At 45.3% G+C, this 23,511-nt stretch overlaps 1 protein-coding gene across 1 annotated transcript in view; it reads left to right on the forward strand.

Moving 5' to 3' along the window:
• Positions 1 to 23,511, forward strand: part of SLIT3 (slit guidance ligand 3) — a 722,516-nt gene that overhangs the window by 690,479 nt on the left and 8,526 nt on the right. The window contains exons 27-30 of the mRNA XM_027841688.1: positions 6,164 to 6,301; positions 7,949 to 8,189; positions 12,386 to 12,516; positions 22,726 to 22,880. Coding sequence (XP_027697489.1) covers positions 6,164 to 6,301; positions 7,949 to 8,189; positions 12,386 to 12,516; positions 22,726 to 22,880 — 665 coding nt within the window. The remainder of the gene's footprint in view (positions 1 to 6,163; positions 6,302 to 7,948; positions 8,190 to 12,385; positions 12,517 to 22,725; positions 22,881 to 23,511) is intronic.

The raw sequence follows: 23,511 nt of genomic DNA on the forward strand, positions 1-23,511 counted from the left end.
GGTGCGGGGAGGGACATAAGAAGAGCAGCCATGGAGACATCTTTGCTTTCTCTCAATAGATAGTATTTCTGCTCCAATGCATGCAGTAAAATGAGCTGTTCCTTGCCCTGAGCATCAGATAGCCAAGGGGAGATGTCCCAGCTTCTCTGAGATATCTGTTATCAATCATTTACTGAGTGGCTGAGTGCTTAGCACTGTAGCAAAATACAAGAAAAGAATAAGACACCAGCCTTGCCTTTCAGAGTCTCGTAAGCCTGTTGGAGAAAAAAGACCGACACAGAGTGGTTTAAAACTCATGAAATGACCAACAATACCACAGCATAGTCTATAAATAACTGCTAAATTGTGCGACAGAGAGTCCAAATTAATTTACCTTTCTTGACTCGTTATAAATGAGCCCCCCTCCTACACCCTGTGGTCCAGCCAAACTGTTCCTTAGCTTGTCATTCCACTTCCTGCCTCCTCACCATCACCCTGGCTGAACCCCTCGCCAGGAATGCACTTACTCCTCTCTGCCCTTTCATCTGCTTTATTTCCTTCAGGACTCCCACCCTGATCCCCCCAACTGCTAGTACCTAGTGCCCTTCTCCCCAGCTACCCTGCATTATTTTGTATTGGTTATGTATATAGTTTTATAGGTCCATGTTGTCTCCCCTGACATCATGTAAAGTCTTTAAAGGTGGGGGGATTGTTTCATTTTTCTCCCTTTATCCCCAGGACTGAATACATGACGATATTACATAGTAGGTCTTATTATATGTTTGTTGCTCTGGTTCTTCTTCTCCTTCTTCCTCTGCTCCCCAACCCATGTCCTTATATAAGAACATTTGTGTTGATGCTTCCTTAAAGCATCCCTCCCCTCCCAATTCCTCAGCCTCCTCCAGTCCGATGACCTCCTCCTTCCACACCTCATCCACACAATGGCATGGCCCACATTGGGTTCTTCTTCCCTAATCAAAAACTCTGACATAAAGTATCATTATTTCCTCTGTCCCTATACCTCACCCCTTCTCAGTCCTCATTGAGACCTCCAACCCCTCCTCCCCTTCAGCATTTTCTCAGGCCATTAGCCTTGCTCTAACTTCACTTTCCTCCCACTGTTTGTAGAATCATGGGATCATAGATTTAGAGCTGTAAGGGATATTAGAGGTCATCAGGTCCAACCCCCTGATGCATAAACTGAAGTATGGAGACATTAAATAACTCGTCTAGGATGACATAGCTAGTAAGTGTTTGAGGTGGGATCTGAACCCAGGGCGTCCTGAGTCCCAGTCCTATGCCCTATCTACTACACCATGCTGACTCTCAAGTCAACAGTTACCTCTGCTCTTGAGTCACTCCCCCAATTTTCCTGTCATTGCTCATTTCCTGACCCACCTCAACCCTAGATTATTCCCATTAACCACGTTCTCCATTCCTTCTTGTGGTCTGCTGATGAGAGCCAGAGAAAGTCATACAACCATACCGACGAGGCACCTGATAAATTCAAGTTAGCCAGTTTGAGTGGGGCCCTCACAGCAGCAAGGGAGCCCCTTGGTCCTTCCTTCCTGACTCCCTGCATCACTCCCCACAGAAGCTTCTCTAGCCTGCTCTTCCCTGCTCCAGTCTTCCACTTTTCCCCCTCCCTGCTCTCTCAGATGAGGACCTCTCCTCTTCACTGAGAAAATGGAGGCAATTCAACAGAACCCCTCTTTTTTCTTCTTCTCTTCATCTCAGGACCCCCTTGATAATCCCCTACTCTCTTCTCCTTTCCTCCAGTCTCTGACAATGAGATGATCCTTGTCTTTGCCAACTCCACACACTCCACATACACATTTTATTCTATTCCCTCCTGCCTGCTCCAACAAATTGCAACCTTAATCATCTTTTTTTCTTTTGAACCTTCAACCTCTCCCTGTTAGAGGCAGCTAGGTGGTACAGTAGAGAGTTCACTGGACCTAGAGTCAGGAAGACCTGAGTTCAAATCCAACCTCAGATACTTTCTAACTATGTGAGCTGAAGCAAATCACTTAACCTCTATTCACCCAAGTTTCCTCATATATAAAGTGGGGATAATTATGACTTCTTCCCAAGGTTGTTGTAAGGTACAAATGAGTTAATATTTATAAAAAGTGTTTTGCAAAGCTTCAAATGCTAGCTATTTTTATCTATTGATTCCTTTCTTACCACCTTCAAACATGCCCTCCAAGTCTCTCCCATCCTTAAAAAACCTTAACTAAAAGCTCTTGTTTCCTATTTTCAGCCAAATTCCCAGAAAAAATGCAATCTACGATCACAGCCTCTACCTCTCTCAAACACTTCTCAACCTCTTGGAATGATCTAGCTTTTATCCTCATCACTCAACTGAAAGTAATCTCTCCCAAATGACTAATTATCTCTTAATTGCCATTCTTTTCTCAATTCTCATGCTTCTCACCTTATCTGCTACATGTGACTATGCTGGCCACCTTCTCTTCCTGGGTACTCTCTCCTCTGTGGATTTTCGTGATACTTCCCCTCGCCTGGTTCTCTTCTCTTCCCTGTATAGCCACCCCTGCTTCATCTCCTCTGCTGGTTCATCATCCATATCATGCTTCTTAACTGTGGCCATTCTGTCTAAGGCCCTCTTATTTTCTCCTTCTCTCTCTCTCTCTCTTTCTCTCCCTCCCTCTCTCTTTCTCTCCCTCCCCCTCTCTCTCCCTCTCTCCCTCCCCCTCCCTCTCCCTCTCTCCCTCTCTCCCCCTCCCTGTCTCCCTTCCTCTCTCCCTCTCTCCCCCCACCCCTCCCCCTCCCTCTTTCTCTCGCTCTCTCTCCCCCCCTCCCCATAACCTCATGGGCTCCAATGAGTTTATTATCTCTATAATTATGACTCACAGATGTATATATCTGGCCCCAGTCTTTCCCATGAACTTCAGTTTCACTGTATCACTTACCTATGGAACATTTGAACTGGATGTGTCTCAAATTCAGACATGAAACATCTCAAATTCAACATGTGCAAAAACAACTCTTCCAATCATCCCTGTTTCTGTCAAAGGCACCACCATCCTTCTAGTCATCCAGATTCATTTCCTCAGCGTTATACTAGACTCACTCTCCCTCAAATCACACGTCCACTGAGTTGTCATTTTTATCTCCACAACATCTTACATCTGACCCCTTCTCTCTATTCACACAGCGCCATCTTAGTTAGGGCCCTCCACAGCTCTTACCTAGATATTGCAACAGCCTCCTGGTTGATCTCCCTGCCTTATCTTTCCCCACTCAAGTTCATCTTGCATACTGCTGCTAAAGTAATTTTCCTTATGTGAAGATCTGACCATGTTACTCCCCTCCCTAATCTACTCCATTAGCTCCCTGTTGCCTCTAGGATCCATAACTCCATTTAGCTTTTAAATCCCTCACAACATGACCCAACCTATCTTTGCAACTTTATTGTATATTATTTCCCATCTCACGCTCTACAACCAGCCACATTGGCTTTATCTCCATTCCTCTCACATGTCACTCCATCCCCAGTCTCTGTCTCTGCCTTTGCATGAACATCCTCATGGCCAGAATGCCCTCCCTCCCATTTCCATCTCATAGAATTCCTCTCCTCCTTCAAGACAAAGCTCCAAAGCACCACCTCCATGTAGAAGGTGTCCCAACTGCTAGCAGCCTCTCTCCCAAACTACCTTGCATTTAACTACTTTGCATTTATTAGAATTCATTATATTTATTCTGTATATACACATATGTGTGTGTATCTATATGTGTATTTATTTATTTGTTTGTTTTTGTTGTTCATCTCAGTCAAATGTAAACTCTTTGTAAGTAGTTGTTTTATTGTTTATTATCTGTTTCCCCAGCACCAGAGGGTGTCTGGCACTTAGCAGGTTCTTAATAAATATTTGGGCAGCTAGGTGGTACGGTGGATAGAGTGCTGGGCCTAGAGTCAGGAAGATCTGAATTCAAATCCAGCCTGATACTTACTAGCTGTGTGACCTTGGGCAAGTCACTTAACCCTATTTGCCTCACTTTCCTCATCTGTAAATGAGCTGGAGAAGTAAATGGCAAATTATTCTAGTATCTTTGGAAGAAAACCCCAAAGGGATCACGAAGAGTCAGATATGACTGAAACGACTGAACAACAACAATAAATACTTGCTGATTAATTGCTATTGATTAATAAGTATAGTTTCTTATATGGGTCCAGTGATGGACTTTATGTCTATAGTCTGAGACCCAGCTAGCTAAATTCAGAGGGGTCCATCATCAGATTGGCTCCAAGGTGGTGAATTTTTCAGCTACAGCTACTCAAAGACAATCTGGTAAGATAAAGAGGAAATGTGATACATAGGAAATACTCACATGACAAAGTTACAGCTCCAAGAGACATTGAAATATAAATGCAAAGTGTTGTAGGAGTTTGGAGAAGAAGGCAATCTCAAAGGGCTAGAGGAGTCAGGACAAGCTCTGTGGAGGAGGTAGGACCTAAGTATGTTGTGCTTTGGAGGATTTTAACAGGTAGAGGAAAGGTGAGAGTAGGGCCCAGTATTCCAGCTCAGGAGACAAGTATGAGCCAAAGCACGGAAGCTTATGCCAGAAATGGTCTCCTCCTTTTTCCCTTGGGGAATTCCTATCCATACTTCACATACCACCTACTTCCCTGATGCCCAGGACCTGACATAACACATTATTTTATAATCTTTTGACACTTTAATGTGATATTGTGTAATTATATGTATTTGTTCTATCTCCCTTTTAATTGCAAGCTTCATGAGAGCAGAGATTGGGTGTTATCTAAACTTTGTATCTATTCCAATGCCTAAGACATACAGTAGACAACAAATACTTATGGAATTAATGAATGCAGTTACTTAAATCTCTGGTTTAAGTATTGACCTCTCTGTAGGAGTTTACACTGCTGACTACCTCCTCCTTCTGGACACTTTCTCTTCCCTAGATTTTCAAGATATCATTCTCTTATGGTTACCCTCCTACCTGTCTAGCCATTACTTCTCATTCTTCTGTAGTGGATCATCATCTGTGTCCTACCCACTAATGTTGGGGATCCACTTGGTTCTGTCTTTGGCCTTCCCTTTTCTTTCAATAAGCCCTTGGTGATTCCATCAGCCCCCATGGGTTCAGTTACCATCTCTATGTAGATGACTCCCAGATCTATGTATTCAGTCCATCTCTCTCCTAAGCCCCAACCCCTTATCATCAGTAACCTATTAGACATTTCAAACTAGATGTCCCAGAGGCATCTCAACCTCAATCTGTCCAAAATAGAACTCTTTTATCTCTTACCCAAATCCATCCTTCTTCCTAATACACCATAGCTTTCCAAATGCCTAGTCTGGCAAACTCTGAATCTTCCTCAACTCCTGACCCTTCCTCACCCTCTATATACAATCAGTTGCCAAATCTTGTTGGTTCTGTCCTTACAATAAATATCTTTCTAGTGTCTCCCTTCTCTTCATCCATATGGCCACCACTCTTGCTTAGGCCTTTGTGACCTCTCCCCTGGACTCTGCCACAGCCTCCTGATTGGCTTCCCTGTCTCCACCGGTCTCCTTCCTGCTCCATCTATCTTCCACACTGCTGCCACATTGAGATCGCCACAGCCGCGATCTGACCATATCACACCCCTGCTCACAAAGCTCCAGTAGCTCCCTGTTGCCTCTAGGATAAGATTCGGATTCCCCTGCTTGTGGTTTAAAGGCTCTCCCAATTTACTTCAGCCTACATTTCTAGGCTGATTGTTCATTACTCCCTTTCACATACTCTGTGCTAACCGTTCTACCTGTTATTCCTAGTATGTGACGTTCCCTCTCCCATTGCTTTGCCTTTGTGTGGATTAGGCCCCATCCCTGGGAAGCCCATCCCATCCTCCTTCCTCTCTGCCTCTTACAGGTTCAGTTCCTCCAAGGCTCCAGTCAAGTCCCTTTGCTAAAAGAGGCCTGTTCTGATGCCCCAGGTCTTAGTGCACTTCCCCACTGAAATGACTTTCTGTCTACTTATAGGTTGTTCCCCCCAGTAGCCGATAAGCTCCTTGAAGGCAGAGACTGGATTGTTTCAGTCTCAGTGTCCTTAGCACCTAGCACGATGCCTGGCGCACGAGGAGGCTTATTACTAAGAGCTTATTGAATTGAATGGACTGACACCACTGACTAGCAGGACTTGGCCTGTTTTCTAGGTGCGAGTGTCCTCCTGGCTATAGCGGGAAGCTCTGTGAGACTGATGATGACGACTGTGTGGCCCACAAATGTCGTCACGGGGCCCGTTGTGTAGACACGGTCAATGGCTACACCTGCATCTGTCCACAGGGCTTCAGGTATGTGTGGGGGAGTGTATTGTGGGGAGGGAGAAGATCAAGGCCAGACTGGAAGGGGCAGTGAGGCTGATTAATGACCAAAGGAAAAAAATGCTCATAAGAAAATGCACTGACTCTGGGGACTGTTACCATGACACCTTGCGTTCCTATACTGTGTTTATTTTGAAGACGATCATCACAATAACCCTGTGAGGGAGGCAGGGCAGAGCTCGTTAGACCCGTTTTGTAGCTATGTAGAAGACGCAGGGCAAGCGCTGGGCTTGACATCAGAAAAGCCTGAGCTCAGATCCCACACCTACTGCGACTTCCTAGCTATGCGCCCTGAGCAGATTGCTTCCCCTGTGTCGGTGCCTCAAGCAACTATCTGGGCCTTTCATGATAAGTCAGAAAGAGGTTGTGACTACAGTGATGGAGGGAGTTCCACAGCCTGATGGAAATCACAGATCCTTCATTTATCCATGTGTTTTACAGCTGGTGAAAACGTTTTGACCAAGCGCATAGCAAAGAGACGTTAAAGCTAGGATTGGAACCCACGTTTTCTGACTATTGAGCCTGGGTCACATGATGCCATGGAATGGCACTGTCTTGGAGTCTAGTAAGAACAAAGCCAGGATGACATACCAAAGTTTCTCACTAAAATGCAAGCTCTCTGAGGGTAGGGACTGTCTCCTTTATTGTATGGATATTTCCAGAACTTAGCACAGTGTCTGGAATATAGCAGCTGCTTAATAAATGTTTGTTGATAGATTAGCAGAAGCCATTCTCCCAGCTCCATGAATGAGAGCCCATATTTCCATGCTTCCTTTCTATCCAATGACCGTAAGTATGTCTGTTTGTCTCTGGGACAAAGGAAATAACAAATGGGAAGGGTAATAATTAGGAAAGCTCAGACCTTAGAGATGGAGTAAGCAAGGGTCAGGGCAGTTCACTTTGGGGAGAAGCAGAAGTTGAGGAAGGAAGAGGAGCTCAGACAACACTTAAAAGAGGCCTAGGAATGGCAGCATCTGAGTGGTATGCAGAGATGTGCAAATTTGTATGTAAATTAGCATTCATCCAAGAATTGAAGAAGAATAGAGCTGGAAGGGTCACTAGAGATCATCTAGTCCAACCCTTTCATTTTTCAGAAGAAGAAACTGAGGCCCAGAAGGTAAAGTGATTTGCCTAAGATCACATAGCTGGGCAGAAGGAGTCAGAAGAACCTGAGTTCAAATCCAACCTCAGACACTTTACTAGCTGTGTGACCCTAGGCACATTACTTTTTGAGGCAATCAGCCTCAAAAAAAAAAAAGCCAGGAGAAGAAGCCAAGTGTGCCAACTTCCTATTCAGAGGTATTTCTTTTCCACATGGGGGTTCTGGTTGTCGTTTGGCCTAAATTTGTAATTTTGGCAGAGTAAAGACATTTCTCCTGCAGATCAGCAACTTAAAGCCTTAAAAATTTCCTAGTGCCCTTAGAGGTGAAGCAACTTGCCTAAAGTCACATAACCAGAATGTGTCAGAGTCAGGACTTGGAACCAGGCCTTCCTCCCTCCAAAGTCAGTTCTCTGTAGCCAACACCACACTGTCTGTGGCGGCACCATCTTTAAAGCCAAGCTCCGGGGTCACTGTGCAGAGAGCTTTCTGACCTCAAGTTCCTTCCTCCCCCACAGTGGTCTATTCTGTGAGCACCCACCACCCATGGTGCTGCTGCAGACCAGTCCCTGTGACCAGTATGAGTGCCAGAACGGGGCCCAGTGCATTGTGGTGCAGCAAGAACCCACCTGTCGCTGCCTCGCTGGCTTTGCTGGGCAAAGGTGTGAGAAGCTCATCACGGTCAACTTTGTGGGCAAGGACTCCTACGTGGAGCTGGCCTCTGCCAAGATCCGACCCCAGGCCAACATCTCCCTGCAGGTAGGTACATACCCTGGAACTGCCCCCCCTTCCACTCAGCCCCACCCCATTAACCCTGAGCCTTGAGAGGAAATCTGACCTTTCCACAAGTGCTTGTCAAGTACGTACATGCCTGCCTGCCTCGTGCCAGGCCCTGAGGATACAAGAACAAAAATGTCATTCCCTGCCCTCAAGGAACTTACATTCTATTAGGAGAGATAACATGTAGTTGATGCAAGATAGATTGAAAGTAACAATAAGGGGAGAGGGAGCCCACTAACCACAGAAGAAAGGTCTTATGGAGGAGGGGACGAATGACATGAGCCTAGAAGAAAATGAAGGATTCTAAGAGACAGAGGTGAGAAGGGAATTCATTTCACAAATGGGAGAATGTCTAAGCAAAGATGCAGAGATGGGGGAGGGCTGGGGTAGTGAAATGTCCTCAGGCAAGTGGGCCAGCTTTGCTGGAACACAGAGTGTATAAAGGAGAACACCATACAGTAAATCTGCTAAGGAAGCCTGAAGCTAGATTGTAAAGGCTTTAAATGTGAAACTGAGGCATGAATATTTTATCCTAGAGGCAGGAGGAAGCCCCTGGAGCTTCATGATCTAGGTAAACACAAAATATCAGGGAGCCAGGACCCAGCAGGGCAAGAACCCCAACTTACTGCTAGTCTGTTAGGATATTGCTAAGATCCTCAGGGACTCAGCTCTGCCAATTCTCACCGCTCCCTTTCCCTCAAAGTGCCATCAGGGATTCGCAGTTTCATATACAATCCTCTTCTTGAATTCTGCTATATCTACGAAAATATTCCTTTTTTGTTGCTTAAGTAAAGAATCAAAAATAAAATGTTTTTAAAGAGTCATCAGGGACAAGCTAGTCAGACAGGCACAGGAAAGATTCTCAAGTGAAATATTTCTTAACACTGAAAACAACTGGTAATCCTCCTCTGCTGATTCAATATTTCTTCTACAACCAAATTGCTTCTTGTCAGCCAAGGGTAGTTAGGGCCCAGTGGTGCATGTTAGAGAGAGATTATAAGGAATGTGGCTGGACTGAACAGCCTCATGAAAGAACACAATGTGTTTTTCACAGGCAGGGGATGAGTATGAGACCCAACCAAAACACAGTTCATGCTACAATGGAGGTGGAAGAATTTGGGGTCTGAGCTGCCGTTTTAAAACCAGAAACTTGCTCTGAAAACACCTCTGGCTAGACTGGCCTCTTCCTGGCTAGGAAAGGGGTCAGGTCTCCCAAGTCAAAGAGTTCTTTTCTGAAAAAATCAGGGCACTGGAAGGAGTCAGAAATGGAGATGAGAAGGGGAGGGGGGATGAGGCTGGGAATGAGGATGGGGATAGGGATAAAGAAGGGGAGGGGGTGAAAACAGGGTTAAGAATAAGGAAGGGGATGGGGATGAAGATAAGGATGGGAATGGGGTTAAAGATGGGGATAAGGAGGGAATGGGGATGAGGATAGGGATGGAGATAGGGATGAGGCAGGGGATGGGGATGAGTGTAAGAATGGGCATGGTAGGAGTGGCAGCCAACTCAGACTAGAAAAGAGAAAGTTTTTCTTGTCACCCTTGAGTTTAAATACAGTTTAGCAATTAAGATTTGTTGGGGTAAAGGGAGAGATGGGCACAGGGCTCAGTGGAAAGAGTGCTGGATTTGGCATCAGGATTTTAAGTTTGAATCCAGGCTCTGCTATTTGCTACCAGTATGACCTGATGGAAGTCACTTAACCTTTCTTGGCCTCAGTTTCCCCATACATAAAATGAGGGTATTGGATTAGATGCTCTCTGAGGTGCCTTCTGGCTCTAAATCCATGATTCTTTCTATTCCTCTATGGTATGTTCAGAGGGTCTCAGCATAGCTCACATCCTTTGGGGATAGGTCTCCTTCTCCTTGATACTCTCTTCTACCTCAATTTTCAAGACACTGATCCCTCTGGTTCTCCTACCTGCCTGATAGTTCCTTTTTGATGTACTTTGCTAGCTCTTCGTCCAGAGTGAGGTCTCTAACTGTAGGTGTCCCCCAGGCTCTGTCCTGGGTCCTCTTCTTTTATCCCTCAATACAGATGACTCTTAGCTCTATTCATCCAACCATACCTTCCCCTTGAATCTCCAGCTGCCTATTGGACATCTTGAACTGGATGTCCTGAAGATATCTTCATCTCAACAATATGTCCAAAACTGAACTCATCTACCCCCCAACACCCAAGCCCTTCTTTCTTCTTAACTTTCTCATTACTGTGGCAGGCACCAGTATTCTCCCAGTCACCCTGGCATGCAACCTAGTTGTTATTCTCTACTCTTCACTATCTCTTGCCCCCACCCCCCATTTTCAATCTGTTTCCAAGTCCTGCCAATTCTGCCTACATAATATCTCTTGCAAATGCTCCCTTCTTTCCTTAGACATTGATGTAGTCCATTCTCACCTTACACCAGGACTATTGAAATAACCTGCTGGCTCAGCTATCAAAGTGATCTTTCTAAAGCACAGATCTGACCATGTCAGTCCCCTCTTCCCCAATAAATTTCAGTGGTTCACCATTACCTCCAGGATCAAAATATCTTCTGTTTGCTTTTTCAAGCCCATCACAACCTAGCCCTTCCCCACCTTTCTAGTCTTCTTACATCTTTCTCCTCATCACGGTGACACTCAGCTGCTTGCTGCTTCTCACACACACAACACGCCATATCCTGATTGCATTTTCACTGGCTCTCCACCATGCTTGGAATGCTTTCCTTTCTCAGTTCTACCCTTCTGGCTTATTTCAAATCTCAGTTAAAATCCTACCTTCTGCAAGAAGCCTTTCCTGGAAAAGTCTCCTTTAATTGCTAGTGCCTTCCTGCTGAGATTATCTCCAAGTTATCCTGTATAAATCTTGCTTGGACATAATTGTTTGCATGCTGTCTCCCCTCTTGGATTGTAATCTCCTTGAGGGCAGGAACTGTTTTTGTCTTTCTTAGTATCCCCAGGGCTTAGCACAGTGCCTGGCATGTAGTAAGTACTTAATAATTCATATTGCCTTGACCTGATTTGATCCCAGTTTCCTTCACTCACCAATCTAGTGCTTTTTCCACTGTATCCTGTGCCTCTCAAGTTAAAAATCCTCTAACTAACTCAGGATAAAATTACCTCCTTGACTCTCTCCTCTGAAGTTTGTGAAATGCTCATTCCACTTATCTATTTGACCCTTGACCATCATGGTCTGCATCCATGCCCATCTCTCTCCCTTAGCCTTCAGGTTCTCCAATGGCAGACACCATGAATTTTTTTTCACCTTTACATCTCTGCCACCATCTAGCATCAGACCTTGTTCTTAGTAGGCATTTATTTTTAAAATTTTTAGTTCTGGGGGCAGCTAGGTGGTGCAGTGGATAGAGCTTTGGCCTTGGAGTCAGGAGGACCTGAGTTCAAATCCAGCTTCAGACACTTGACACTTACTAGCTGTGTGACCCTGAGCAAGTCACTTAACCCCAATTGCCTCACCAAAAAAAGCAAAAAAGAAAAAAAAATTAGTTCTGTTGGAACAGAGTAGGGCTCCCCCTATGTCCACCCAAAATGACCCAGTCACATACCCTAAAGGACAGAGTGCTGGGCGGAGGACTATACACTCTATGAATGGAAATAGTACCAGTTTCTCCCCAGGTCCATTCCTTACTGCTGGCTAGAAGACACCTACCCTTCCTGAAAATCTGATTGAAGTCCAGGAGGCTTGAAGAGAGAACATGAGATAATGGAAAGCCTGATAGATTTGGAGTCAGAGGGTCTGGATTCAAATTCTGTTACTACCTGTGTGACATTGAACTAGTCACTTAACCTCTCTGGACTTCAGTTTCCTTATCTGAAAAATAAGGGGGTTGAAATCAGTGACCTGTAAGTTCTAAGCTTCCTTACAGTTCTGTATCCATGATCATTGTAATCATAATCAGCAAACTTATTGAACATCTTACTATGGTCTCTGTACTATACTCGATACTAAGGAAAAGCTAACTCAAGGTTAAGACCTCTTGCCTGCCTTCAAGATGATGTGTAATTAACTAACAAGGCCAGGGATTTTATATGAGGTGCCCACTTACTAGTGTAGACCGTGAGTGCTCTAGGACATTAAAGAAGAGAGGGATCCCTGGGCTCTGAGCATCAGGATGTCCCTGACCTCAGGGTCCTCAATGAGTTAACAAGCTTTTTCCCTTCTTGCTGCTCCCTTACAGGTGGCCACCGACAAGGACAATGGCATCCTACTCTACAAAGGAGACAATGACCCCTTGGCACTGGAGCTCTACCAGGGGCATGTGAGGCTGGTCTATGACAGCCTGAGCTCTCCCCCCACAACAGTGTACAGGTGGGTGTAGCCTTCCTACGCAGCCGCTTCGGGCAACAGCACCAAGGATAGACTGTGAACATGGCTGTCCTCACTATACCTATGACCTTCCCAGAGAGCCAGAGGGGGAGAGGAGATGGAGGAGGAAAAAGAGGGAAAGGAGGAAGATAAACTCTCCTTGAAAGATGACACCTCATTACCATAAGATTAATGGCCAGCTGGCTACCTTTGCTCTGAGTGATCTGTTCAGATGGGGGAAGAGGCTGCTTAATGAGCTGCCCTTTTCAAAATGTCACCCTAATCTTTTATTAGTTTAAGGAAGAAAGCAGGATGGGATTAGCATGAAACTCGATGGGAAGAGATTAGAGGGAATCAGGGACCAAGGCTGCTCAAGAATACCTGGGAGTGAATTTTAAACACTAGCATCTTGCTCAAGGACAGTCTTGCTGCCTGCCTTCTCCTTTCTCCCTTCCCTTTGAAAGGAGGAGAACAGCATGTGTGTGGAGGGTGAGGAGGTCAAAGGGGAAGCTTAGCACCATCTTGTGGGTCCCTTGGCCTTTGGACAATCGCCATGAGATCATCCTGGGCCTGGGAACTATGGCTTGTATAATAATACCAATCTTAAAGGAAGGGGTAGAAGAGGAACCCATATGCTTTTGCAGAAGGAATGGTTATAGTGATTTGTAGGATTAATACAGTATTTGTAAAAGAGAAGGAAAAAAAGAATTGCCTCTTCTTGGGTGGCATTTAATACACATTTTTGAGAAGAATTAAAGCAGGGTGGGTGTCCTGTTCCCAAGATCTACCTGCCAATCCAGGGCTCTTTCCATTTCCTTTTATTGCTGGTTTTCTCCTATGTCATGACTTCAGTCCTCTAAGCACAGGACTCATGCAGCTCAGGAGAAACTTCCCAGGAATTCTAGACAGGAAAATGCCTTTGCTTCTATCACCTCTGGACATTTACTAGCTGTGTGACCCTGGGCACATAATGTAACCTCGCTGTGCCTCAGTATGCCAATATGTAAAATGAGAGCATTGGATTCAAGTCAACAAACATTTGTTAGGCACCTACTGTGGGCCAGGCACTGTGCTAAGCACTTGGGGTTCAAAGAAAAGCAAAAACAGTCCCTGCTCTCAAGGTGCTCGCAGTCTTATTAGTAGTGGAGCTCTCAAGTTCCTTCCAGCTCTAATTCTGTGATCTCACGAATAAACTGTTAGGCCAGGCTGCCCTATCTAAGGCCCTGGTCACATATTTTCCCCAGCTCTCTGTAACAAGCCCATTAAATGGGTTTCAGGAAGCAACACTATATGGGAAGGGGAAAGAAGGAAGGAGTGCCAGACATGGGTAAGGACGTGGACATGAAAGCATGGATCTAAAGGGAACAAGTGGCATGTGAGGAGGAATGCTATACCCACTAAAAAGACCCAGCACAAGCAGAAGGAGTCACCTGATGGTGATGTGCCCAGTGGTAACCAACCACTCTGGACTTAGTATTAGCAAACTTCCCCCACTGAAATGGGTCCTCCCAGCCAGTCAGCTCTTTGTAAATGAGAAGAGCATAAAATATAATGCAAAATAAGCCCACCTTCAGAATGCATTTTAGAAGCTTCAAGAAATGCTAATGGAGGGTTTATCACAAGTTTCCAACAGATGAATCTGATTTCTCCTGGTCCGCTCATCAGCTTCTCTCTGCTCATTCTTTCCCAGAACTCATCAGGGTAATGGTAAATGTCATGCTCCTGCCTCACTTCCCTGACACTAATCCTGCCCTCTCTACCACCCCCACCTCAGAGTCTGCCCTGTGCCACCAGAGGACTTCAGGGGTTAGGACTATTTGCAATTCATTTACTTCCCTAGCCTGTTTACCAGTATAGTCTGTGGCACTGCAGGCCCACTCACCCAGCATATATGGCAGCGAGTGCCAGAGAAAGATGAGCTTCTGCTGGTTTGACATCACAAAATCAGAATCTCAGAATCAGAAGAGGACCTCAGAGGTAATGTAGGTGATTTAGGTCAGTCTCCTGCATGAAATAGAGTCCATGCTACTGCACCCCCAGCAAGTGGCTGCCATCTAGCTTTGGCCCTCCAGTGAGGTAGGACCCCTCCCTCCCAGCCAGCCTGTCCTACCTTGGGAAAGTTGGTTGTTAGCAGGTTTTTCTTTAGAGTGAATCTAACCCCCCCCCGCGCCCCACCATTGTTCCCGGTTCCATCCTGGGGAGCCAGACAGAACAAACTGAATCCTTCCCTGGGGCAGCCTTTCAGGTACCTCCTGGCCACCCCTGTTATGTTCCCCCTGAGTCTTCTTCTCTCAAAGCTGAATTGCCCCACTTTCCTCAGTCCTCACGTGGCATAGATAATGCCCTTCCCCTTCCTTCTGCAGTAGTTGCCCTCCTAGACATCCTCAAGCCTATCAGGGTCTTTGCTAAAGTGTGGAGCTCAGAGACAGTGGAAAGAGTGCTGGCTGTGGATTCAGGGGACCTGGGTTCAAATCCTGCCTCATACTTATTACCTGGGTGACCCTGAGCAAGTCACATGACCTCCTTGGGCTTCAGTTCTCTCCATTGTAAAATGAGAGGATTGACTAAATGGCCTCTGTGGTCCATTTTGGCTTTAGATCTATAATCCCATAAGAACCTAGCACAATACTCAACATATGGTCTAACCAGGGCAGGGTAGAAGACGGTATATTGTTGCCTAATCCTTTCACCCTGTTTTTTTGGCTGCCATGTTACACTATTGACTTCTCTGACCTTATAACTCTAAAACCCCAAGATCTTTTTCAGACTAACTGCTCTCAGATCAGGCCTCCCCATTTTGTGATTGTAGAGCAGATTTTTTAACCCCAATGGAAGGAATTTTATTCCTATTAAATTTCAATCAGTCAACAAGTAGTTCTTAAGCACTTAATATGTACCAGGAACTATGCATACACTGGAGAAAAAAAAGAGATGCCATCCTGTATATTAGCCAACCCTCCTAGCTTTGTGTCATATGCAAATCTGATAAGGATAGAGATTATGCCTTTATCCAAGTCATTGAATAAAGGACATTAAATAGCACAGTGCCAAGCACAGATCCTTGGGGTGCTTCATTGAATACCTCCTTTCAAGTTAACATCTAACTCTTTGAATCCAACCACTCCACCAGTTCCAAATCCACATAACTATACCATTGTCTATATCCCATATCTGTCCATCTTTTCTACAAGAATAGCAACAGAAACTTTATTATCAATGGCATAAGATACTTCTCACAAGCAGCACAACGGTTCAGGCAGTAAAGCACCAAGCATTTATCAATTTCTTACTATATGCCAGGACCTGTGCTAAGTGCTAGGGATACAAATACAAGCAAAAAGAAAGATAATCTCTTCCCCCTAGACAGCTTACATTCTAATGGGGGAAGACAACACATAAAAGAGAGCTGAAAAGGGAGGGAGGGTTACATCCATGATGGAACATGGTAGCAAAGACCTAGAAGTTTGAAACACAGCTGGAAGTGAATGAAGCATGGTTGGCTTTAACCAGTACCCAAAATGGAGGCCCCTGGAAGGAACTCACCAATGGAAGAAGCATTTTAGCAAGGCAGAGGCATGTACTAGAGTGAATAGTCAGCTGAGTCATAGTGTCAAAATCTAGAGGAAGTCCAGTGAGGTAAGGGTGAACCTGAATTTCATTGTAGAAAGAGTTCCAGGTTAACAGAAGATCTGTGTGTATATCTTCATCTCACTGTATAAACTTAGGGAAGTCACATACCCAGTGTATACCTCAGTTCCCTTAACTATAAAATGGAAATAATACTTGCCTACCTACCTCCCAAGTTTTGGAAGAGGTTCAAGAGAGGAAATAGATATGTGCTTTGAAAAGCTGAGAACATAATACAAATGTAAAGGATTAGTGTTGACTAGAAAGAAATGAGCCTTCCTTCTCCTGACTCTGGGGCAGTGATGACCATTTTCCATTTGCCAACCAGGCACTGCCATGATTGAGGCAAGTCCTTGGGAAGTTTGGCCCCAGAGAGGCTCAGCCTTTTGCTTATTTGAGCTAATGACTAGTTTCTGTATTTTGGGGTCAGAAATTACTTAGAGTAACCACCAGTGCCTCTTTTTAAAGCATGGCTCCCCCTTCACTAGCTAGACTCCTTCAAGACAATTCCCCCTGAGTGGTTTTAGAGGTTGCACCCACTAGAGCCCTCCCCTGCAAAGAGGCTGAAAGAGACCTGAGAGCAGGTTTGTCTGTCTGGGGAGACACTAGAGAGAGCCCTGAACTCAGAGTCCTAAGCGACCTTAAGGATCTGGATTCACACCCCAGTTCAAATCCTTAAAACCTCTGTGCCTTTGGGCAAGTCAATTTAGCCTCAGTTTCTTCATCTTTAAAGTGAGATTTGGGGCCAGATGCTCTCAGTGGAGCCCTTTGAGCTCTAAATCCCCCGGTCCTATAAATGCTTTCTCTACAGAGTGAGGGAGTACCTGCTTTTGTGTCTCTTCTTGGAGCCTCTCGGTTCATTTCACTCAGGAACATACAGTGGGAGGCAGAGGCTTGGCCACATGGGAGACTTCTGCCTAGGGGTGGTATAGTCCCTGTTATTTCTAGCTAAGGACTTAAATGAACCATTTTATTATTGATACTCCAAGTCCTCAAACCTCCCTCCGCGGGGCTTTCTGAGGAGGGCAACCCCATTGGATTCACCAGTAGTCACAAGTTTCCTTGCAAATCCATTGCTAGTGCTTTAACGCTGCTGCTGGGGGGGGGGGGTGGATCTGAAGCCAATGATGGAAAAGAGGTCTCAGGGCTGTGTTAGTGGCCTCCTTACCTCCTAGCCTCACTTGGCAAAGGACTGCAGGGAGGAGGAGGAAGCAGAGAACTATGTGTGGTCTGTGCAAGGAAAAAAAAATGGAAATGTCGAGGCTATGAATGGAAGCAATGAGCAGAAAGAAATCGGGGCATACCCCAGGGGTGATGCATTCCTAAGGACTGCTCTGTTTGTAGGGGCCAGTGCCTGATGTGTAACAAGCGCTTCATGAATGCATATTGACTTTACTTGACTTACTCTGCTTCACCCTAACTAGCTGAGTGACCTGAAACAAATAATTTTTCTACTCTGGGGCCTTGGTTTCCTTGCCTGTAAAATGAGGGTGTTGGACAGTATGAACTCTTTCCAGTTCTGAGGTTCGTTTCGTTCAGTGAAATATTACTAGGGGTGATCAGGTACCCCTGCTGGACTGGGGTACCCAATAAAGAGACTGCCTTGAGAGAGACCAAAGTCATCTCTCCTCACTCCTTGTAGCCCAAAAAGGAGGTTGATCCTGGCTCAGTTGCCAGTTTTCTTTGGCACAGTCCTCAGACCCCAGGACACACAAGGACCAAGTAAGAATCCAGGGTCACATATGTCCTTTAGCAAAGGGCCAGAGCATGTGTTCTTCGTTGCAGGGCCAAAGTGTGCATGCCCAGCCCCAGGGGAGGTGCACCCCAGGTCAGCAGATCTAGGGATTCCCCCGATCACCTGTTACATGAAAGAACAACCATGGAGAAAGTTGTAGGGAGGAAACAAGATGAGAAGAGAACATGGCTGGATTGCCAACATCCTGCTTACCTTGGACCGTAGCAGGCCGGCTGGTTAGCATCCTAGCCATTTTAAGAGTTGAGGGAACAACTTCAGAGACCATATGACTTTGTCTCTCCTGTGCCCAAGACCAGCCCTAAAAATTAATGAAGACCACGGTGAAGACTAAATGCTGGAGTCTGGATGGTTTGACAGCATTTAGTAATGAGCTGTCCTCCCTAGGATTCCTACATGAATCGCCACTGCCCATAGAAAGCTGACCCCAAACTACTGGGACTGGACTGAGCAGCTGCTCAGGTGAGGATAGCTCACCACGAGGCTGGGGCCTTCCCCACACAGGCCCCTAAGCTGCTCTGGGCAGTTTCCAGGTTTGTTTCAGGGTTAGAGCCTCTTCCCTTAATCTGCTCACCCCACTTCACCCCCTTGTCCCCACTGAGCAGGCTCCCTGGGACCTGCTGAGAGCATCAGGACCCTGCACCACCACCAACATTACTTTTAAGAGAGATGAATTTGGGACCAGGAGGCAGTCTACTAATGTTTGCTAGTAATGCTCCTGGGGACAGCGTGGAACAGGGCAGAGTCCTGGCCATGGGGTCGGAAGGTGGATGTTCAAATCCTCCCTTTGACTTACTGCTTATATGACCTTGGGCAATTCACTCAACCTCCCTGGGTCTGAGTTTCCTCATCTGTAAAATGAGAGGGTTGGACTAAATGATCTCTGAGGTCCCTCCCAATTCTCAATGGGTGGTCTTATGTAAGATAGCCCAATTTCACACTCGTGGGCCTCTTTGAACTGCTAGGCTGCGTCATTCAGTGGTGGTGAGGGGCCAGGACAGGGGACCTGGGGTAAAGAAGAGGCAGGCTCACCTCATGCTCCCCAAGCTCCCCTAGGCTAGTTTCATTCCTGATCTTCCCAGAAAAAGTCCTTTCCCAGATCTTCTGAAACAAGGTGTGGAAGTCCATGTCCAGGTGGGGTGAAAGGAGCTGGTCATGGTACTGATGATGCTGTGTTTTCACCATTCACATCTAACTCTCCACCGAGTTTGTAGGCAGTGGCTATTAATTAGCTTTACCTTAGACAGCAAATTCCTCCTTCTTAGTGAATCTCTATTACCACCTAGTGGTAGAAACTTAAAATACTCAGAGCCAGAGCTAACACAGCAGGGAAAGGGGCCTGTGGGCCTGCCCCAGCCCACCTCCCTCCTCCTCCATCCTCAGCCACTCACACTTAATGCATAATAAATCCAGAACTACAGAATCAAAGAATCATAAAATCTTGGCATCATGATGTCTCCACATTGTATTGAAAGGTACTGTAGAGCTCATTTACTCAAATTTCCTATCCGGTGCAACAATACCATATTGTCAAGTCCCAACACCCCAACAGGTGGTTATGCAGTCTCCACTTGAATATTTAAGGTAATGAGGATCTCACTACCTCACCAAAGGGCACCTAGTTTATACTTGCTGCTAGGCTGGCCCTCATTGTAGATGGAATATAGTTTGTATGCACTAAAAATCTCCCTCTGCCCCCAAACATCTACCCCATTGAACTAAAATGGTGTCCAGAATTCCCAATGTCAAATCACTTCTTTCAGATAAGACATTACCTGTGGAAAACTCCTATTCGCATGTTACCTATAAATAAACTAAGCACCTTTACCACCTGTTACCACACATTTGTGATGATCTGTCACCAGAGAGCAGAACCAGGCCAACTCGCTGCTCAGTGTTTTCATGTTAAGAATGCCTGCCTGCCCCTCTCCCGCATCCTCAGCGCCAGGCAGCCCATGTGTCTTTACCATAATGCAGTGGAGGGAAGGAAGGTAGCATGCTGCAGAAGGGAGCTCTGGGTTTGAATCCTACATCTACCCCATGCTGCCTGTGTGGCTTTATTTAGGCAAGTCATTTCACTCATCTAGATCTTGACATCCTCATTTGTAAAATGAGGGGGTCTGAATAGATGATACTTGCCCTCAGATCCTTATAGCTTTAAATCTATGATCTAGAAGTCAGAAGAGTTGAATTCAATTCCCTTCTATAACATTTGTAAATTGTATGTGCTTAGATAAGTTGTTTAACCTCTATGAGCCTCAGTTGCTCATTTATAAAATGGGGATACTGACTCCCTTGGCTGCCTCACGAGGTTGTTGTATCAAATGCATGAAAGCATTATTTATTTGTCAAGCATTTAGTCAGCGTATGTATGGTGGGGGCCCCAAAGATGCATATGATTTCATCTCTGGCCAACTCACCATAGTGTAAGGACCTGAGTCTGGAGAAGGGAAAGCATCTCCCATGGAGAGGAGACCACCTGTCCAGGGCTCCCACACCCAGTAGACGTGAGGCTAAGGATCCCCTGAGGTGACCTGGGGGTAAAGAGGGAGGGAACTGGGAAGAGGCAGCAGAGAAAGAACAGATTACACACAGGGACTCTTGGTGGGCGGTAGGAAGGGGCAGCAGCATGCTCACTCCACAACCGTGGCTTTCCCTCCTTCATCTGCAAACTGCAGTGTCCTGGAACTAGAATTGGAAAGTGTTTAGTTTTTAATATGTGTATATCTCCATATGTCTTATTATGGGTGTCTGTTACCCAGAGAATCTTAAGATTATAAATTTAGAAAGACTCTAGTCTCCTCAGAAACATCCCTGGCTCTATGGTTATCCAGCCTCTGCTCAAACATCTAAAGTGATGAGGAACCCACTACCTCCTAAAACAGCCTGTGCCACTCTCTGTTTCTATGACAGTGTGTTTTTATGACTGTGTGCAGTATATGTATGTGTGTGTGTCTCTGTGTGTATGCATCAAAACACAACTTTTTGTATATTTGTATACATGTTAGGCAGGAGAAAGAGTGTTTATGGATACATGTGAATGTTCACATAAATATTTAGGATAAGGGATAAATGGTCATCGCCCCTTCCCACCACACCTCCAGCATTTTCCCAGGACCTTGCCACGTTCTCTCACTCTTATTTTCCTGCTCCTCTGTGTTACTCAGACTCTTTTGAAATAAAGTCTCAATAAATAATAGCAGATTTAAAGATTTGCGGGTCCTCCTTTCATCAAAGGACTTTCTTAGTGAGAATTAAATAATGACTTGTTAGAGAAGTCTTAGTCTGAATTAGGTAAGGCTGGTCACAAGTGTTTGGGGTCATAGAACCCATCTCAAAGCATCCACTGCCTCTGAGGGGACAGACGACACCTAAGCTATCCCCAAGTCAATTCAATTCAATTCAATTCAACGTGTGTTTGTTAAGGCCTTCTGTGTGGAAAAGTTTTTATAATATTCCTCTCTCAAGAAAGGTCAGGATAATGAGTTGGAATAGCTTTTTCCATTTGTCCCCAAGCCTATTCTCCAATCATCAAGCTGCAGGGATTTAGAAATGGGACTCATACCCTGGGAAAGGCAAGGCAGCAAACATTTATTAAGCATTTACTTTGTTCCAGGCACTATGACAGTGCTGAGGATACAAATCCAAGCAAAAAAAAAAAAAAGACAGGGCCTGCCTTTAAGGAACTCAGAAGACAACGCACAAAAGACACCTGGTGAAGAGGTGTTCCGAGGTTCTCCCGTACAGGGGAGGATGGTTATTCCAGGGTGAGAAGACAGTGGAAACATGGTGGAATTTCCAGAGAAAGTCTTGCTTGGGTCAAGATGAACCTGAATCTCATTATAGAAAGACTACCAGGCTAGTAGTGAGAAGGTCTGTGTCTTCATCTCATCATACAAACATAAGGAAGTCATTTAACTAGGCTCAGTTTTCTTATCTGTAAATGGAAATACTGTAATACCTGTCTACCTACCTTGCAAGGTTTAGGGGAGGATCCAGTGACATAATAAATATGAAGGTGCTTTGAAAAAGCTGAGAGCACAAAACAAATATAAAGGACGGCATCAGCTAGAAGGAAGTGAACCTTCCCTTTCTTGGCTGGGGAGTATTTGTTTTCCTGGTATGCCCAATTTGAGGAAAGTGCCTTCAGAAGTTTGGCGCCAGAGAGGTTCACCCTTTGGATTATTTGAGCTGATGAACAGTTTGTTAGTTTGAGGTCAGAAATCAAAAACTGAACCTGGATTAGCCACCAAGGCGTCCACCTAAAGCATGGCTCCCCCTTGCTGGACCCCCACAAGCCAATTTCCCCTGCAGTTTTAGAGATTATTCCAATGAGAGCCCACCCCTGCAGAAAGGCTGAAGGAGACCTGAGCAGATTCTCTGTCTGGGTAGATACCGGAAAGAGTCCTGGATTTGGAATCCAAGGATCTGGATTCACATTCCACATGAGGCAAATAATTGGGTGTTTCCTACCCTCTCTGGGGAAAGGAGTGGGTGAGTGGCAATACAAAGGCAAAAGTTAATGTCATTGCCCTCTAGGATCTTACGTTATACAAGCATGCAAAAAAAAAAAAACCCAACTTTTTTGTACTCAGTAGTAGGCATAGAGTAATAAATACTTGTTGTTGATTAATGTATTAATTAATGTGTTAATGTATTAGGTCAGTTTAAGGACCTTATTAGTTAAGATCGTGGGGGGATGGACAGTAGGAGAAGAACACTAGCCTGGCTTCTGGTTTCCGGTTTTTGCCACCATGGTGTCTAAGCTGCTTTCTCTTAACTATCTCCTTTTCGTTTGTATTCTCTTCTCTCCCATCCCTTCCCTAACCCAGCGTGGAGACTGTGAATGATGGGCAGTTTCACAGTGTGGAGCTTGTGATGTTAAACCAGACCTTAAACCTGGTGGTGGACAAAGGAGCCCCCAAGAGTTTGGGCAAACTCCAGAAACAGCCAACAGTTGGCACCAACACTCCCCTCTACATTGGAGGTAAGAATCTCTCTTATTCCTGTCCCAAACTCTGATTGTCAGGGAAAGTTCCCTGACTCAGCTAGCGACTCACCTTCTCCCAGCTCCTCACTCCCAACCAGAATGGGACAGCCCTCTACATCAGAGAAGGCCCATTCCCAGGAAGCCAAGCCATTAGGCCAGCAATGGGGAACCTGCAGCCTCTAGGCCGCATGGGGCCTCAAGTGCTGCCCTTTGACTGAATGCATGTGGGGGCCCTAGAGGGCCCCATGCAGTCTAGAGGCTGCAGGTTCCTCACCCCTGCACTAGGCAGAGGGCTCAGTGGCTCAAGCCCCTGCTGCTTCTTTCTTCCTTGTCAGGAAAAGGACAAGCAACATAGATTGTTATCTAATTTTAATACATTACAATATAAAGCACATATATTAATATAATTAATAAAAAAGTAGGGATTGTTTCATTACGTGTGTATGAGATATATATGGAATATACATATACATATAAACATTTGTGTATATGGGGGGCATAAGTGTGTGTGTATATATTGTTGTTATTTCAGCCGTGTCTGACTCTTCTTAACCCCATTTGGGATTTTCTTGGCAGAGATACTGAAGTGGTTTGTCATTTCCTTCTCCAGTTCATTTTACAGATAATG

This window comes from Vombatus ursinus, unplaced genomic scaffold (assembly GCF_900497805.2).
Source record: "Vombatus ursinus unplaced genomic scaffold, bare-nosed wombat genome assembly UNPS02014863.1, whole genome shotgun sequence".
In the NCBI taxonomy this organism is placed as follows: Eukaryota; Metazoa; Chordata; class Mammalia; order Diprotodontia; family Vombatidae; genus Vombatus; species Vombatus ursinus.